Source organism: Brassica oleracea, chromosome C2 (genome assembly GCF_000695525.1).
Source record: "Brassica oleracea var. oleracea cultivar TO1000 chromosome C2, BOL, whole genome shotgun sequence".
NCBI lineage: Eukaryota > Viridiplantae > Streptophyta > Magnoliopsida > Brassicales > Brassicaceae > Brassica > Brassica oleracea.
In genome coordinates this window covers 6,587,303-6,603,741 of record NC_027749.1, presented here as the reverse complement: position 1 = coordinate 6,603,741, position 16,439 = coordinate 6,587,303, and the positions used below count along the sequence as shown (strand labels likewise).

The 16,439-nt window shown below is 33.4% G+C and overlaps 5 protein-coding genes across 5 annotated transcripts in view; 2 read left to right on the top strand and 3 right to left on the bottom strand.

Annotated features, from left to right (window-relative positions):
• Window positions 1–360: 360 nt before the first annotated feature.
• LOC106323305 lies at window positions 361–2,652 on the bottom strand. Its single transcript, XM_013761450.1, has 8 exons — window positions 2,629–2,652; window positions 2,438–2,442; window positions 2,230–2,336; window positions 1,886–1,956; window positions 1,414–1,782; window positions 1,225–1,315; window positions 771–1,090; window positions 361–680 (listed from the first exon to the last, which is right to left on the bottom strand). The coding sequence occupies exons 1-8, from the start codon at window positions 2,650–2,652 to the stop codon at window positions 507–509; spliced, it is 1,161 nt and encodes a 386-aa protein (XP_013616904.1). The 3' UTR covers window positions 361–506.
• Window positions 2,653–2,875: 223 nt separating this feature from the next.
• On the bottom strand, window positions 2,876–4,116 carry LOC106326220 (histone deacetylase HDT2-like). Its single transcript, XM_013764242.1, has 3 exons — window positions 4,030–4,116; window positions 3,568–3,638; window positions 2,876–3,484 (listed from the first exon to the last, which is right to left on the bottom strand). The coding sequence occupies exons 1-3, from the start codon at window positions 4,040–4,042 to the stop codon at window positions 3,014–3,016; spliced, it is 555 nt and encodes a 184-aa protein (XP_013619696.1). The 5' UTR covers window positions 4,043–4,116; the 3' UTR covers window positions 2,876–3,013.
• A 6,595-nt stretch (window positions 4,117–10,711) lies between these two features.
• LOC106326487 (F-box protein SKIP19-like) lies at window positions 10,712–11,818 on the top strand. The gene is made up of 2 exons (XM_013764458.1): window positions 10,712–11,061; window positions 11,203–11,818. The coding sequence occupies exons 1-2, from the start codon at window positions 10,712–10,714 to the stop codon at window positions 11,816–11,818; spliced, it is 966 nt and encodes a 321-aa protein (XP_013619912.1).
• A 1,521-nt stretch (window positions 11,819–13,339) lies between these two features.
• On the top strand, window positions 13,340–14,323 carry LOC106323303 (FBD-associated F-box protein At5g22730-like). Its single transcript, XM_013761449.1, has one exon. The coding sequence runs from the start codon at window positions 13,340–13,342 to the stop codon at window positions 14,321–14,323; it is 984 nt and encodes a 327-aa protein (XP_013616903.1).
• Window positions 14,324–14,892: 569 nt separating this feature from the next.
• The window catches only part of LOC106323302, a 4,470-nt gene continuing 2,923 nt past the window's right edge, over window positions 14,893–16,439 (bottom strand). Inside the window, exons 2-3 of the mRNA XM_013761448.1 lie at window positions 15,215–16,393; window positions 14,893–14,990 (exon numbers count right to left, since the gene is read on the bottom strand). Coding sequence (XP_013616902.1) covers window positions 14,893–14,990; window positions 15,215–16,393 — 1,277 coding nt within the window. The remainder of the gene's footprint in view (window positions 14,991–15,214; window positions 16,394–16,439) is intronic.

Genomic DNA, 16,439 nt, shown 5'->3' with positions numbered 1-16,439 from the left:
GAGTATGTGAAGACAAATGATCAAGTAGCTGATATCTTCACTAAGCCACTCAAGCGAGAAGACTTCATCAAGATGAGAAGCTTGCTCGGAGTAACCAAATCAAGTTTAAGAGGGGGTGTTGAAAAATAAACTTGATTTGGATCAAACATTATTGGGTTAATCATGTGTTGATCCAAAACTTAGCCCAAATTCTAGAAAAATCATCCACCTCCTTAAAATAAAAATCTAGATATTCTTATAGAATTATCTAGATAATTATGATAAAAAATCTTAGATATTATGGTAGAATTCTCTAGATTTAGAATTAAAATATGTAAGATATTTTGTATTTTGGAGGCTATAAATACCTCCACTCTCCTTTCATTTTGTATCACCAAGAAATAACCAAGTTTATAAGAAACTTTCAAGTAATAAGAAATCCTCTTCTAAGTTATAAAATCTTTCTTCTACACAAAGCTTCTTTCTCTTCAAACACTTAAACACTTTCTCCGTCTTTATAAAAATTTTCATTCCAACAAATCTCTCCATGACGCCCCACGAGATTCGTAAATATCCCAGAAGTGTTTAGGTTCTCCATCGACTAACTCAATCCCACTACCCATCAGCAACCCAACATGCTTACTAGTATGTTCATAGGGGTTTCTAAGGCGCTCCGTCAACGTTGGAGATAGAATCCTTTCCTGATTTTTTTTTTTAAATTGTTTTTTTACAAGAATACGGCCACTGGTCCTTATAAAATTCAGAAAATATTCGAAAATATCAAAACTTACTATTCCAGTACGGTAACTTGGGAAATATTCAAAGGATACGGCCACTGGTCCTTCCAATAGAAGACGTTCAATCAATCGCTCAAACTTCTCATCTTCGGAATCTCCCGAGGGCTTCACATGTAGAAACATTTCATCCACATAATGTTCATTTTTCATGAACTCCACAGCAGCTTCTAACTTTCTTAATTGGCCATCAACAGTCCGGTAGCGGAAAGAAACTCCGCTCATGAGTTTATCCAGTGTTAATTTTGGACGAGACCTTCCTTTTAACTTCGCCATTGTGGACCATTGTCTATAGAAAGCAATGGCCCAACAGTTACCTTTCAAAAAAAAAAGAGGAGCTAAATTAATTACACTGTCCGAAATTCTGAACCAAACTCAAATCCACGAATCTTAAGATATGCTAATAATTGAATATTTATTTATATAATATTGTTAGAAGCTATTATTGTACCTTGAGTCTGAATATACTGTGGGGGAATGTTATCTCGTCGCTTATCCCTCCAAGAGTCTCTTTTTAATGGCCATCTAGAGTTTGCTGTTCTCTGTGGAAAAAAAAAAGAAAAACAAGGCAAGACATTTTAACACAGTCAATCAACAAGCAAATAATTTTCGTAAGATTAATTTAGGAAACAATATCTACCTCCCACTTGTCAAAAATTGCAGGGATATCCTTCTTTGTCGGAAAGGACTTGAGAAGAAGTACTAAATTTTGACAAATTTTGATTATTTCTTCAAAAGAATTTTCTGTATTGGGTTTTGACTTCTTGAACGAGACAGGCGTTTTGGAAGATTCATTAGCCCTCTTCTTCTTGTTGCGCTGGTGGCCAATGAAATTGACAGATCCTCTGTCCAAGGTGTGGGAGAGCTCGAATTCTCTGTCAAAGAGGAGATGATCAAAGTTGATGTGAGGGAAGCTATCTTGAGAGAGGGTTCCAAGGAGGAGTTTCTTGTCATCAACGGTGGCATACAAGAGGGCAGATACTCCATTTTCCGCTTTACCAAGAGAAGCCTATAAACATATAGAGGAATGGCAAAATTGAAGAGACTAGTACAAACTTTAGAATCGGTAACAAGTTATTTAAAATAAAAAAAAAAAAGTAATTAAAATTAACCTGAGAGATGTGGATGAGACAGTTTTCACCAGGCTTCACTTTCAGACTCTGGCCGGCCTTAACTTTAGCTCCTAGTTATTACATTCCAAAAAAGAGAAAATCAAAATCATTCAACACATGATAAACTTCAAAATACTACAAGCTAAGAGACAAAAACAGAATCGATTCAAACAGCTTGGTTGGGTTTTGAAATGGATTGACCTAAAACGAGCATCAACAGAGCCTAAGACATGTCTAAACAGACTGTATCGTTCATACTGACAATAAAAAAAATAGCAGAGGAACACGAAACATTTTGGGTTGATCCAAGCCGAGATAAGAAATAGAGAGAAGTTTGTCTTTACCCCCCAAAACTCCATTGTTGGAGTACGAGAAGACGAGAGATTTGAGAGAAAAAGTGAAGTTTAGGGTTTCTGCCACCTGGGAGAGAGGAAGAAGAGAGTCTGGTCTCCTTTAAGGATTTTGGCTAGCACATACGGCGACGTTTTTATGTTTCTTGTTAAATTGGAAATTTGCGTTTTGGAAATTTTAGATTATTTAAAAGAAATTTACACATTCTGAATTTGGCAGAAAAAAAGAGCAATTAAACAATGATTCTCATAATCTTCGTCATTAGCAATAAAGCTCAGATTTCAATAATTTTATTAGACAAATACAATACAACAAAAATTCAAAAGAAACACAAAGCTTAAAACTATAGAAGAATAGACTCGAGTCTCTGCTAACATATTACAACACTTTGCCTGATCCTGAAGCGAGAAAACCATGTTCATTTACACCCACATATAGTTGAGAGTATCCGACCTGTTGGTAAGTGTAAAATAACAGGATCCTTCGTTTGGACAAGTTTCAAAGTATCAACTCAGGGTTCATGGAATCAGTCAGAGATCAAAACATGTCATCAAGAGATTTCAATTTTATGTTGCCAGTTTCCGGTTAGATAATTTGTTTCTTGAGATTATAAAAATCTAAATCATTAAATTTCCTGCCATTAACTTAGTTTGCATTATTATCAAAAAACAAAGAGTCAAATATCAAAAGAGCAAAACCTGCAGCAAACAGTTTTTTTCAGTTTCACTAACAGTTTTTTTCAGTTTTTAGAATCAAGGAGGAGTAATAGGGAAGGTATCACTTCTTCTTTGCCCCCAGAATCATCTTCCTCATCATCTCAATCATCCATCCACTAGAAAAACAAATGCAACCACTGTCAGAACCTTGATCATCATCATCGTCTGATTCATGCTTCACTTCTTCAGCAGGCTTGGTCTTTGGTTCCGAGTCAGCCTTGACAACACTCGAAGCAGCAGCTCCAGCATTCCCATTGGCAGTGTCAGTTGCAGGGACCTCCACTTCCTCAGAAGAAGAAGAGTCAGAAGAAGAGTAACACTCCTCATCATCGATGTTGGGCGATTTGTAGCCAATGAAGTGGACACTTCCTGTCTCCAACGAGTGTGAGAGCTCAAACTCCTGGTCAAATATCAGATCAAGGCTGATCTGAGGAATATTCCCCTGACAAAGTGTTCCAATCACAAGCTTCTTCCCATCAACCGTCACGTACAAGAGCGCAGTTTCACCCTTCTTCCCGTTATCAATACATACCTACACATATTTAAGAAACTGTGAGAAAAGAAACTAATCGTGAATCTTTTTCAGAACCGTTCAAAGGTCTATTTGAAAGCAACCTGTGAAAGGTGGATGAGACAGTCTTCATCAGGTTTCACTTTAAGTGGCTTCCCTGCCTTCACTTCAGCTCCTGTTTACATATCCAATAATTAAATCAACATGAGCCCGTTTGCACATATCAAACACTACTTGTTACCAACAGAACATCTAAACAAATTAAGGTTAATTATAACCAGGACATGAAACTTTATAAGGACTAAGCTAAGAGAGACTATGAGCTAATGTGGACGCCCAACATTACATAAACATCTTAACAAACACAACATGGACACACTGTTCAACAGGTTATAACCGAACATACACTTCAAAAGGACAAGCTAAGAGCCGAACATAGATAAACAACTAAGTAATGACACATGGTTCAACAGGTTACGACCGAAGATAAGCTTCAAGACAAAAGCTAAAAGACGAATAGAAAGCACAAGTATGAGTTAATAGACGCCGAGATAAGACGATCTTACCCCAGAATTCCATTGTTGATTGAAGGAGTAAAGAGATTCTCGAGAGACAAACGAGTTTAGGGCTGCGAAAATAGAAAGTTGCAGCGAGAGAGGCACAAGAGAACGAGAGGTTTTGCGTTTGTGGGGTATTTATAAGGGAGAGAGGTTTTACAAGTGCCTCTCTTTTTTTTACCTGGGTCTTTACAACGCCGTTTCACGTTTTAGATCATTAATTACATATTTTGGGAATCAAATTCTGAAAAAGGAAAACTTAAGGTTAAAATTAAAACCCTCAACTAAGTTTGTTTTGGATAAAAACCTCTAAATTAAATATTTAACAAATAAACATTCAAACTAACTTTATTTAATGAATTAAACCATCACCGGTCTTACTACCGGTAAATTTTTAGTTTATGAATTTCTACATTAAATAAACATAGTTGAGAGGTTTTACCATTAAAAGTTTAAAAAATAAAAAAAAATACAAAATACAAAATTTAATAACATTATCTAAAAATTAGTAACTTAAATTTTCAATATTAGCATTTTTAAAAATTTCTGTAAGTATATGAGTTTTGATTTGTTTTTAACATCAACATTATATATATATAAATTAAAAAAGTAAAAAACCAGAAAATATAATAAAAAATCTCCAAAGATTTACTATGAAATTTTTATTAGATAAGATATAATGTTTATTATATTTTCTTGTTTTTTACACTGTTAACTTTTAGATAATTTTTATTATAGGTAAATTTTTAGATAATATTTTTTATATTTTATGGGTTCTTACATTTTTAATTTATACATATATAATGTTGATTTAAAAAAAAAATCAGACTCATATATTTATAGAAATTTTTAAAAATGTTAATTTTAAAATTTTAAGTTACTAATTTTTAGATAATTATTTTGGATTTTTTTTTTATTTTAATGGTAAAACCTCTCAACTATGTTTATATAGGAAAACCTAAACTAAATATTTACCGGTTGTAATTGTAATTATGACAAGCAAAGATTTAATTCATTAAATAAAATTAGTTTGGTTTTTTTCGTTAAAAACTTAGTTTATGGAGTTTTCCCCAAAACAAACTTAGTTGAGAGGTTTTAACGTTAAAAATCCAAAACTTAACTATTCTAGAGATAGATATGAGATTATTCAGATTTGGATAAATTATGTTGATTTGCATCTTATATTTGTAACTATATTTTGTAAAATTTGTATAGTTTGATATATGTTGTTTTCAAATTTTGAAAACAATAAATATTAAATCAGATATGCATTAATAAACACATTTTCTAATATTTTTAAAATTATTGAACTTATATAAATTTATATATAATAGATAATTCATAATAATTTGTTGTTTTGATTGTTCATATTTTGATTGGTTTTGCTATTTATATTTTAGTGTATTGGGTTATATCATAATTTTTTGGTTATAATTAGATTAAAATAATAATAATATTGTTAATTATACTTTGTTTAGTTTTTCCTTAGGTTGATAAATATATTTATGTATGATTTTATATATGTATTTCAATAAAATATATGCCTATATTTAAAAAATTTATAGATATTTCTTTTTGTATATGTTTTTGGAAAAATAAAAAGAAAAATCACTTTTTTATATATAATCTATCTTTTTACATTTTGTAAATATTTAATTGTATTTTTACTATTGTAAAAAATGAAATTTAAGCTAGAAATTTATTTAGTGCAAAAAGGAAAATTTAGTTAAAATTTTATTTAAATTTAATTAAAAAAAATAAATAAAAATAGTTGTTATTAACGGAAATCATATATAATATTTTTAGTCGTTATTTTTTTTATCTTCTATTCCTTTTTATTTATATAAGAGAAATTCGTTTTAATTAAATTTCATACTTTAAATATAAAAATTTAATATATATTTATTTTTAATTTAAGGTATTTCCTTTTCTATTATATTTATTTTCGATTTGTATAATTTTAAATTCGTTTTTATTATATTTATAAAAAGTTATATGTTTATATGAAAGATATTTCCTTTTCAAAATAAGGTGATTTGGAAACAAATATTAGCAAAGAAAAAGTTAAATAAATATGTTAATAATGTCATTATAATAATTTTTAATTCATTAAGATTATCATTGTAATTAATCATTTTAAAAATCAAGGTGAAAGCAATATATAGAAAATTGACTTCTCAGATAATAATATAGAGATATAATTCATTGGTGTTTAAAAAAAAAGATAATAGATTATTCTCATAAAATTAAAGATTATCTTCTTCATCAGATAATAACACATGAAAATATATAAATAAATTAGTCAATACAATATGTTCGATATGATGTAGCTGGTAGATAAACAAAAAGTAGCATCAACAATAAAACTACCAACATAAGCTGTGGTTCGTTGCTAGGGGATGCCAAAAGGAAGTAAACGTTGAATCTCACCTGCAATATCAAATTCAAAATCCATGAATTGTTGACGTTACTTTGTTACCAAGAAACAAGAGTCATATCAAAGGGCAAAATCATGTAACATTGGAAAGCGTTCACACCCATTAAAGTCAGTAAAGCCATAGTATTCGTCTCTATGACTAGCCATAGTATTTCGTCTCTATTACAATAATATTCCGTATCATTTTATGCATACAACTATTTGATATCTGACTTTTTCCACGTACGGCCTGTGTGAAACATAATTACGTTATCCTGAATTTAACGTTAATAACTTGCCCGCCAACCCCTTGCGTATTTTCTTGTAACCCTTAACGCAAGGGCATCTCTAATGGGAGACTATTTTTTCATTTATAATTTAAGCTAAAGTAGAATAATCATTATAGAATAACTTTTGGCCCAATGGTTTATTCTATAACAAGATATGAGTCTGTTGCGTTGCAACAAGTTTTGTTTGATGTTTTAATTTAATAAAATCCATAAAATAATAAATCATTTTATTATAGTTTTATAATTGTTTGTTTGCATATGTTATCTGAGATTTATTTTATAATTAAAACCCGTTTTTACACATATATATAAGTTTACGTTAATATTTGTAATTTATAATCATGGTGCATAGATTAATTGTTATTAACTTTGTACTTAGGATTAGAGAAAATACTATACCTAAACGTTTAAACTGAACACAATCCGAAATAAGAAATTGACTGAAAAGTAAAAAAAAAAGTTAAATACACCAATCGAGTCAATGACAATATTATACATGTTATTATGTATTAATTTAATATTTTATTAAATAAGTCTTTAAAATTTTATTTTTTTAGGATTTTTTTTTAAAGAAAACATTCTATTTTATAAATCTCCTTTTTATTTACAAGTAAATAATAATAATAATAATAATAATACTAGATGCTATTTGACAATTCTATTTAAGATTTTAGAAAATGAAAATTACTGTCATATAACCTATTATAATTATCTTCTCTGTAGAATTTTTTAAAAAAATTATCATATAATTATTTTTAGTTATTAATAAAAAAAATAAAATTACTATTTTTACAATTTGTATCAATACTAATTGTATTTCTTTTGTTAGGTAAATAATTTTTAGTATCTTGTTCATCATCTACTCTCTTAAAAATATAATCAAATAAATTTTAAAATTCTCTTTAGGTTAGAACTTAGAATATGATACAATTTTTTTTTTGTGTAGGATTTTTTTATAAAAATGGAAAATAACTATCAAATATTATTTTGCAATTTTTTAGGATTTTAGAAAAGGAAATTAATATTACATAATCTTTTACAATTATATTTTTTTCTAGGATTTAGATAAATAAATTTCTATCAAATAATTATTTCCAGTTAATATTAACTATTTTAAAAGTTTCCATTTTAAAAATTCGTTTTTTCAATATCACTAATATTTTTTAAAAAAATCTTTTTGATTAAATAAGTTTTACTATCTTGTTTATCATTATTTGTTTAAGTACAAATTACTATTATATAAAATTTTACAATTCTCTCTGATCATGATTTTTTTTAAAAAGAAAAAAATATCAATTGTTTTTTTTTTTACAGCAAAACATTCACAGATTCATATTGATTGGTTAAGATTAGAAATTTTTTTTTTTTTAGAAATCTCTTTTATTTAGGATTTTAAGAAAAAAAGAAGTTATTTTCACATAATGGCAGATTGACACATTCACAATGTAATTTTTTAACTGACACATGTCACCATAATATTAGGTGAAATGTTTGAAGTTAATTTTGGTTTATATTTTTTTTTAACACAAAATCTTATTATATACGACTACTAAATCATATTCATAATTATTTTTAAGAAAAATCAATTTTATTATTTTAGTATATATTTTTGATTATGGGATAGTTTAACACACATTACATTTTTAAATATATAACTGACATTTTTATAATTATATTTTCATTAAAATTTTAGAAAAGTAAAATTATTTTAAATAAATTGTTTTCAAAACTATTTTTTTTTCGGATTTTGAATAAGGAAAATTTCTAAAGAAATTACTATTAAATAATTTTTAAAAGTAGTGTTTTTTTTTTAACGCTGGGTTTGTTTATCAAATGAAAGAGTTACATAATGAGAAAGATGTTCTCCACACACGAAGAAATATACCAAGAAACCAACTCTAGAAAAAAGAATTGGAAAATCATAAAGATTGAAGGTTAGAAAGTAGTATCATTAGATACCATACCATAACCTCACTACAAGGAAGACGAAAACAAAGATTGCTCCCAACCAAGAACCAGCAGAGCGTAGAAACACAGCACTATCATGCCTTGGTTTGAGGCTGCTTCCGAGCCCAAAAACCATCATAGAAATCTGAGAAGACTTGCGTTTACGGTCATAACTGAAGTTGAAATCATCTCTATAAGAACCATTTGCTTCCATTTTGATAAGATTAGAAGCCATTGAAGTCCACCTTCCGACTTCCCACAATTTAAGTAAACATGAGCCATGCTCCAAACTGTTGGACTAGAGCCGGAGAAACTCAGTCAAGACCTTGCGATTAACAACAGTCAACACTATGACTGAACCGTTGCCACCAAGACCAATATAAAAAATCTTCAACGCCAGTAATATACAACCAAACACCAGCAGAGCACAAAGCCCATCATTGCTAAAAGACAACGAAACCATGAAAGATTAGAATACAAACGGCATGTAGACAGGAGGCTATGATAGAGATCAGAGGAGACTCAACTTGTTTGCATCGGACTTGCTTCACCAGTCACATAATTCATGATCACCACTTCATCCATGACGAAGGTACAAACCACGAGACCATCTCCCGATTCAGATGAGAATGGAACTGAGAGACAAAAGGCACCATCAGAACGACAAAACAGCTTCAACCACTATCAACCCACAGATCTAAAAACACAACCGCAAATTCACCAGAAAACCATAAAAAGATCTGATCTCTGCAACCCACACACATAAATGAGAATGAAGATGAAGACGAGAGAGACCATTCCAGCGGTGGCGAGGAGCGCAAACCGCCAGATAAGTCTTGCAAAATCTAACGGTGGCTTCTTTTTCCTAGAGAGAAAAAGTAGTTTTTTAAAATTTTGTTTTATTATCTTATTATATATATTTTTAATCATTTTATACTTAAACACAAGTCACAATATTAGAAAGAAAATTACTATCAAAGAATCTTTTGCAATTATCTTTTGATTAGGATTTAAAAAAAAGAGAATTACTATTAAAAAATATTTGTAATCACTTTTTAATGAAATTCATTTCTGTTAATTTCTTTGTATATATATTTTTAATTATGAGATAGATTAACACATATCACAATCTTAACAAATTAATTGACACATGTCGCGATCATATTAATTGAAGAACCAAACTTTATATAATAAGATACCTCTATTCGTTTCATAACCACTAGACGCAGCGTCAGCGGCACTAAAAGGTAAGGCGACGAAGACAAAAAATAATAGAATCCAAAATTGAAATCGCCGCTGATGGACTAAAGAGACACAAAAAAGTGAAACACTGTGACACCATTAATTTCAGCGTCTCTTTCGCTCAGCTTTAATTGGCGCTGCGACTTGAAAATAAGTTAGGGCTGAACCTTCAACGGTGTTGCGTTGCCGTAATGAAAAGTTAATTTATTGCCGCTGCGTCTAGCGTCAGTGGTCATGAAACGAACATGTGTAATATAGTTACTCTATTACAGAGTGAAATATAGATGAATGTCACTTTTCCATTCTAAATATAGAATAAAAATATTACATTCCTCTGTATTTATAGAGTAAACCATTGAACCAAAAGTTACTCTATAATAGGATTACTCTATTTTATAGTGTAAATTATAGAGAAAAAATAATACTCCTATTCTATTGGAAATGGTCTAATGTTAGTAAGCTAAAGTTGTAGATATGCAATACCATGAAGGACCAAATGGTCAATGAACCATGGAGACGAACGATGGACTTTAAAGTTGAAAACCGTTCCTTATATTTAATTAATGGACTTGAGACCATTTTTACCATCAGAGAATATGCATGGCCGTTGGTCATTGAGTGTTTGATACAGAAATCTTGAAAGTTGAAACAACTTTACTCTCTTATCTAATGGACTTCAAGACAGCTTTGAGTGTGGCCGTTGTTCAACTGAGTAATGGTGCGAGTCTTGAAACTTGAAACTACTTCCACTCCCTCTATTAAATGGACATGAGAGACAATGTGACCATCACAGAAAATGGCCTCTTCCTCTTCCTTGGTTCTGTCTTCTCCGTCTTTGACTCCGGTAATAAAAGACGGAGAATATAAAAACTGGGCGGAGCTTCCGTCTGAACTAACGTCATCCATCCTGCAAAGGCTCAGCCTGGTTGAGATATTGGAAAACGCTCAGAAAGTGTGTACGTCTTGGCGTCACGTCTGTAAAGACCCTTCTATGTGGCGGAAGATTGTCATGCATAACCTTGGAAACTTGTGGTACGACCGCGAGATCATGTGCCGTCACGTAGTGGATCGTAGCCAGGGTGGCTTGATTGAGATTGAAATTTGGTATTTTTGTACTGATTCTCTCCTCAACTACATAGCTGATAGGTTAAGTCTCTGTCTCTCTCTCATGAGGTCTAGCTGGTGCTGCTAAGTTCTTTTGTGAATATGCTTTGCGTTTTTAGCGTTCTTAGTATCTTACTTGGCTTCAGTCTTTTTTGTTTATCAATAACACGCAATTCTTTTCAGTTCAAGTAGCCTGAGAAGCCTTACACTTGCACTGTGCTCTCAAATAACAAACAACGGACTTACCGAAGCACTTATGAAGCTTCCATTGCTTGAAGAACTCGATGTCTCGTTCAGCACACTGTCCGGAGATTCTCTCAGAGTTGTAGGCCAGTCTTGTCCTAATCTGAAGACATTTAAGCTAAACTGCGTGGGTGACATTCGTACCGCGAACGAGGGCGACGATGATGCTCTAGCTATCGCTGAAACAATGCCTGGACTTCACAACCTCCAGCTTTTCGGAAACAAATTAACAGATGCTGGTTTAAACGCCATTATTGATCATTGTCTTAACCTGGAACATCTTGATTTACGTCAGTGTTTCAACGTTAACATTGTCGGAGATCTGGAGAAGCGGTGTTCCGAAAGGGTCAAAGTTTTGAGACGACCTAATGATTCTACTCATGATTACCCATATGAAGAAGTGTTGGTTTTCAATACGATGAGAGCATCTGAAGATGGCTTCATGCCAAATGTTAGTTGTTATCGTGACTTCGAAGGTGCCAGTGACAATTCTGACTACGACCCGTATGATGTTTATGATGACCCGTATGATATGCACGGCGATCTGCGTTTCTAGGTGCACTGGTGAAATGTTTTCATTATCTCTTTTAAAGTAGTTTCTATAAGGTCATTCGTGTCATGTGTCTTTTTCTTTCTTTTTTTTATAAACACAAGAATATGTGTTGTTTCATCTACCTAGAATATTAGAACTAAAGATATGTTATAACACTGTTTTTCTCAGAAAACAACCATCAAAAATCTCAAAGAAACATTAATCATCTCCAAGACTCCAATGTTCCATTGTATGGTAGCTTAAAAATAATGAGGTTTTGGAACAAATCCATCAACCGCAAAAGTTCCTTGTGGCTCAAGGGATGGACAAACGCAGACCATCAAGCTCTGGTCTTACAATGACTTGGCTTCTAAGTCTTTGGCAGCTTCATGTACACATTGAATACATTATGATGCTGAATATGTTGATTTCAATGTGCTAAATAAAGTAAGGGAAGGTGTATATGCGGAGGTTTGACAACATTTATGCTGATATTGGCGATGAACAGTCCTTGCTGCAGTCTCTTTCTACCTTCTCCGGTCATTTGAAGCAAATTAGTGTAAGTCTGTTTCTCTGTCTCTGTCACAGGTCAACAGATGTCTCAGTGTTTTTCTTACTGGTTAACTTGCAGGAGATTATCTCGCATTCAACAAGCAGATCACTTGTGTTGTTAGATGAAGTAAGTTATCTGGTGTAAACTGTTGGATTGGTGCTATCTGACAGGTTGGAGCATGAACTAATCCGCTTGAAGGAGCTGCATTAGGGATGGAAATACTCGAGTCATTTGCAAAGAGCGGTTCTCTGCTCACCATGGCAACTACACATCACGGAGAGCTTAAGATGCTTAAATACAGGTTTTGTAATATGCACCTACCGTTTTTTCTTGGATCATCCAATAATCAAAAACACTTTCTACATTTTTTTTTAAGAACTCTTAATTAGGAGATTTGCATTGGAGCACATAAATGTTGAAATCTCTTAACTAAGTCTCTTAACTTACATTTACTACTTAAAAAGTATTAAAAAATAATTAAAAGACTCTAAAGAGGTCTTTGGGATAATGATGCTCTTATATTCTAGGTACATGTGATAGATACTTAGTTTGAGTAAAAACAGATGAAACTTGTTTTTTTCTTTGTGGTTCTAGAGAAAAGAGAGAGAGAGTTTAAGTTTCTGTGAGCCCGAAAGCAAGATCAAGCATATCATTATCCTCATTTGTTGGTTGTTCAAGTTAAGATACTTTTCTATCACAATAAGTAGAAAACATTAACAAGAAACAAACAGAAAAGGGTTTAGCCCTTTTTTCTTTAAAAAGAAAACGAACCGAAAAGGATTAAATTCTAAAGTGACAATCTTTTGGTAGTAAGTGCTAAGTAGTAACTCTTGAGAAATTCTCACGCGACGCTTCATCGTCTCTGGCCTTCATCAGGTGACTTCACCTTCTTCGCTCCTTTTGGGACTTTATTTGTGTTGAATGATACTCGAGATTCTGATTATCTCTTGCTCATACTTAGATTCTGAGATTCAGTTTTGTGAGCTGATGTAATGGATGAAAAGAAAGTGAAGGGAGTGTGCCACGAACGTCCTGCAAGAGAAGATATGATAAGCAAATTACCCGACTCTTTGATATCTCAGATACTTTTTTATCTCCTGAGAACTAGTGTTTTGTCCCATAGGTGGGAAAGTCTCTGGCTTCTGATCTCTGAGTTGGATTTGAGCTCTTCCGAGTTTCCAGAGTACAATGCATTTGTGGGTTTCGTCGACAGGTTCCTAGAGAAGTCTTGCTTGCACAAGCTCAAACTAAAGATTCTGAAACGTAAGAATAATAAGCCTTGCGTCATGCGGTGGGTAGACTTTGTGGCGAGGCGTAAACTAATTAAACATGTTGACGTTGAGTATATCTATGTCTCTCGTAAGCGTTTGGAAGTGATGCCCGTAAGCCTCTATGTCTGCGAGACGCTCCTTTACCTAAGACTCAATCGGGTATTCGTTGGTAGTTTAGACTCTGTTTCTTTGCCATATCTCAAGACTATGCGTTTAGACGAAAACATGTATGACAGTGATACGGGTATAGAGTCACTTATCTCGTCTTGTCCAGCTCTCGAAGATTTGAGCATTGTTAGAAGGTTGGATGATAATGTGAGAGTTCTACGAGTGCACTCTCAGACAATAACAAGTCTTAGAGTAGAACATGATTGCAGTTGTGATCATGCCTTTTTCTATTTTGATTGGGAAACGTTGGCGCTTTTCATTGATGCCCCTAGACTTAAGTATTTGAACTATAACAACGAAATAGCACCGAGTGAATTCATAAGCAATTTGGGTTCCTTAGTTAAGGTCCATTTTGTTGGCGACGTTCGTATTACATACTCTCATGATATGGAGGTTGCTTATCACAGCAACAAACGGTCAGTAACTTTTTCAGATGTATCTCAACGGCTAGGGATCTGGTCATCTCTGAGCTTATTATGGAAGTTAGTCCACATTGTGCTCACCCACATTCTTGTTTTCTTCTGTGTAAGCCGTTAATCTCCGACTACTTTAAAGTTGAACCGTTTCCTCAGTTTTGCAACTTGTCCAGTTTGGAAGCAGAGGTTTGTCTAAGACACTTGGATATCCTGGGAATGCTGCCAACCTTTCTTGAAAGCTTCCCAAATCTAAAATCCATCGTCTTGGTGGTGACTTGCTCCAACCCTACTCTACATAGATTCTTAACTTCTTTTTTTTTTTTTTTTTTTTGAATAAATGTTAAATTGTATTCATCTAAAAAACGTTTTTACATGAGATGCATCAAAAGGCTGAAAGGCAAAAAATCAACAACTATTGCTTAAACTTGTTATCTTGTACCAAACCACATTCGCATCCCTTTCTCCATCTTTTGATCTCCTTGGCGCCGAATTGTGGACAGTCTGTTCCTCACATTTTTATCAATGATTTTAGCCAGCAAAATATGAGGCAGCTGCTTCCCTCCATGCCGTCTGCAGTTCCTCTCTCTCCATATCGAATGAGCTGCTGCTTGAAATGTATACCTTATCAAGAAGAACCTCACCCGATCCTGACCTTGTGCAAGCATAAGCTCAACAATATCATCCCATCTCTCAGTATATCCCGAACGAAGCAAACCTCACATGAGCATTCTCCATATTTGGCTCGAGTAAGTACAAGAAAAGAACAGATGATTTCTTGTCTCCACTTCCTGTTTGCACAATACACAAGTTGGATCTATAGCAAGGTTCCATCTCAACATCCTATCACATGTCGACAATCTGTCCAGTGTCGCAATCCACATATGAAAAGAGTATTTCGGCGTGGCATGCTTGAACCATATATATTTACTCCATCTTTGCAAAACGTATTCTTTGCGGATCAACAGCCAAGTATGTTTGGAGGAGAACATAGTTTTATAGATCTCTGCTTTACTTTTCCAGACCGCAATGTCCTTTGCACCATTATTTGCAGATTTTATCTTTTCTATCTCTTCCTCAACTCTATTCAGAATCACTACACGATGTCTTCTTCTTCTGTGTTTCTGTATAGCTTCAGCCACTGTTGAATTTTCAGGAATGCCCAAATCCATAAACCCTCTTGCTCCCAGCAGATCCTTCAGACGCCCCATATTGCACCAATGATCATACCAGAAAGAAGTAGCCTCACCATTTTTTATTTCCATTCGATGAAACCTTCTGGCAGAATCTCTAGTCTTAAGGATTTTCTTCCACATCCAAGAGCCAACTGTGGTGGTTTCCTTAATAGACCAGAAAGATCCTCTCCGGATCAGATACTGCTGAACCCATTTCACCCATAATGAATTCTGACCAGAAAGAAGTCTCCAAACTAGTTTGAGGCAAGAAACCTCATTCACCTCTGTTAAGACTCTCAGCCCCAGCCCACCTTCTTCTTTCTTTTTACAAACTTCTGCCCATCCCACTTTTGATTTCTTCATATTTAACCCAGGCCCCGACCACAAGAACCCAGCACAAAGTTTCTCTATCCCACTTAGACATTGTCGAGGAATCCTAAAAGCTGAGAGCCAGAAGTTTGTCAAACTCATGATGACAGATTTAATTAACTGCAGTCTCCCTGCATACGATAAAAACCTCCCATTCCAATTGCACATTTTTGTCCTAACCTTCTCCATCAGCGGCAAGTAATCTGCTACTGTCATTTTCTTAGTGAGCAAAGGTAAACCAAGGTAACGAACTGGAAGCTGACCCGCTTCAAATGGAAAGTTCTCAAGTATAGCATTCTGATTATTTGCGGAAATCCCAGCCATATATAATGTCGATTTTTCCAAGCTGATTTTTAATCCAGAGAGCTTCTCAAACTTCTCAAATACCTTGAGAACCCCTTCAACAGATCTCTTCTGCCCATCCGTGAAAACCATTATATCATCTGCGAAGCATAAATGAGTCAGAAGAGCATTTTTACATCTCGAGTGATATCCCACTAGTCTGTCAGCAGCCGCTTTATCTAACAACTTGGAGAGAACATTCATGCAGATAACAAATAGTGATGGAGATAGAGCACAACCCTGTCGCAAGCCTCTGGCGCTATTGAAATAACCAGCTAGTTCTCCGTTAACTTGAACAGAGAATGAAGCTGTCGAAACACATAGATTGATCCAGTGAATGTATTTAGCTGGAAA

Coding starts and splice junctions, on each gene's coding strand:
- LOC106323305 (XM_013761450.1), bottom strand. CDS start 2,652: ATGGTTTTCTCGCTTCAGGATCAG. Junction 1,783..1,885: donor GTCTCATCCACATCTCTCAG/GTTAATTTTAAT, acceptor ATATGTTTATAG/GCTTCTCTTGGTAAAGCGGA. Junction 681..770: donor CAAGTTACCGTACTGGAATA/GTAAGTTTTGAT, acceptor AAAAAAAATCAG/GAAAGGATTCTATCTCCAAC.
- LOC106326220 (XM_013764242.1), bottom strand. Junction 3,485..3,567: donor GTCTCATCCACCTTTCACAG/GTTGCTTTCAAA, acceptor AAATATGTGTAG/GTATGTATTGATAACGGGAA.
- LOC106326487 (XM_013764458.1), top strand. CDS start 10,712: ATGGCCTCTTCCTCTTCCTTGGTTCTGTCTTCTCCGTCTTTGACTCCG. Junction 11,062..11,202: donor CTCAACTACATAGCTGATAG/GTTAAGTCTCTG, acceptor AATTCTTTTCAG/TTCAAGTAGCCTGAGAAGCC.
- LOC106323303 (XM_013761449.1), top strand. CDS start 13,340: ATGGATGAAAAGAAAGTGAAGGGAGTGTGCCACGAACGTCCTGCAAGA.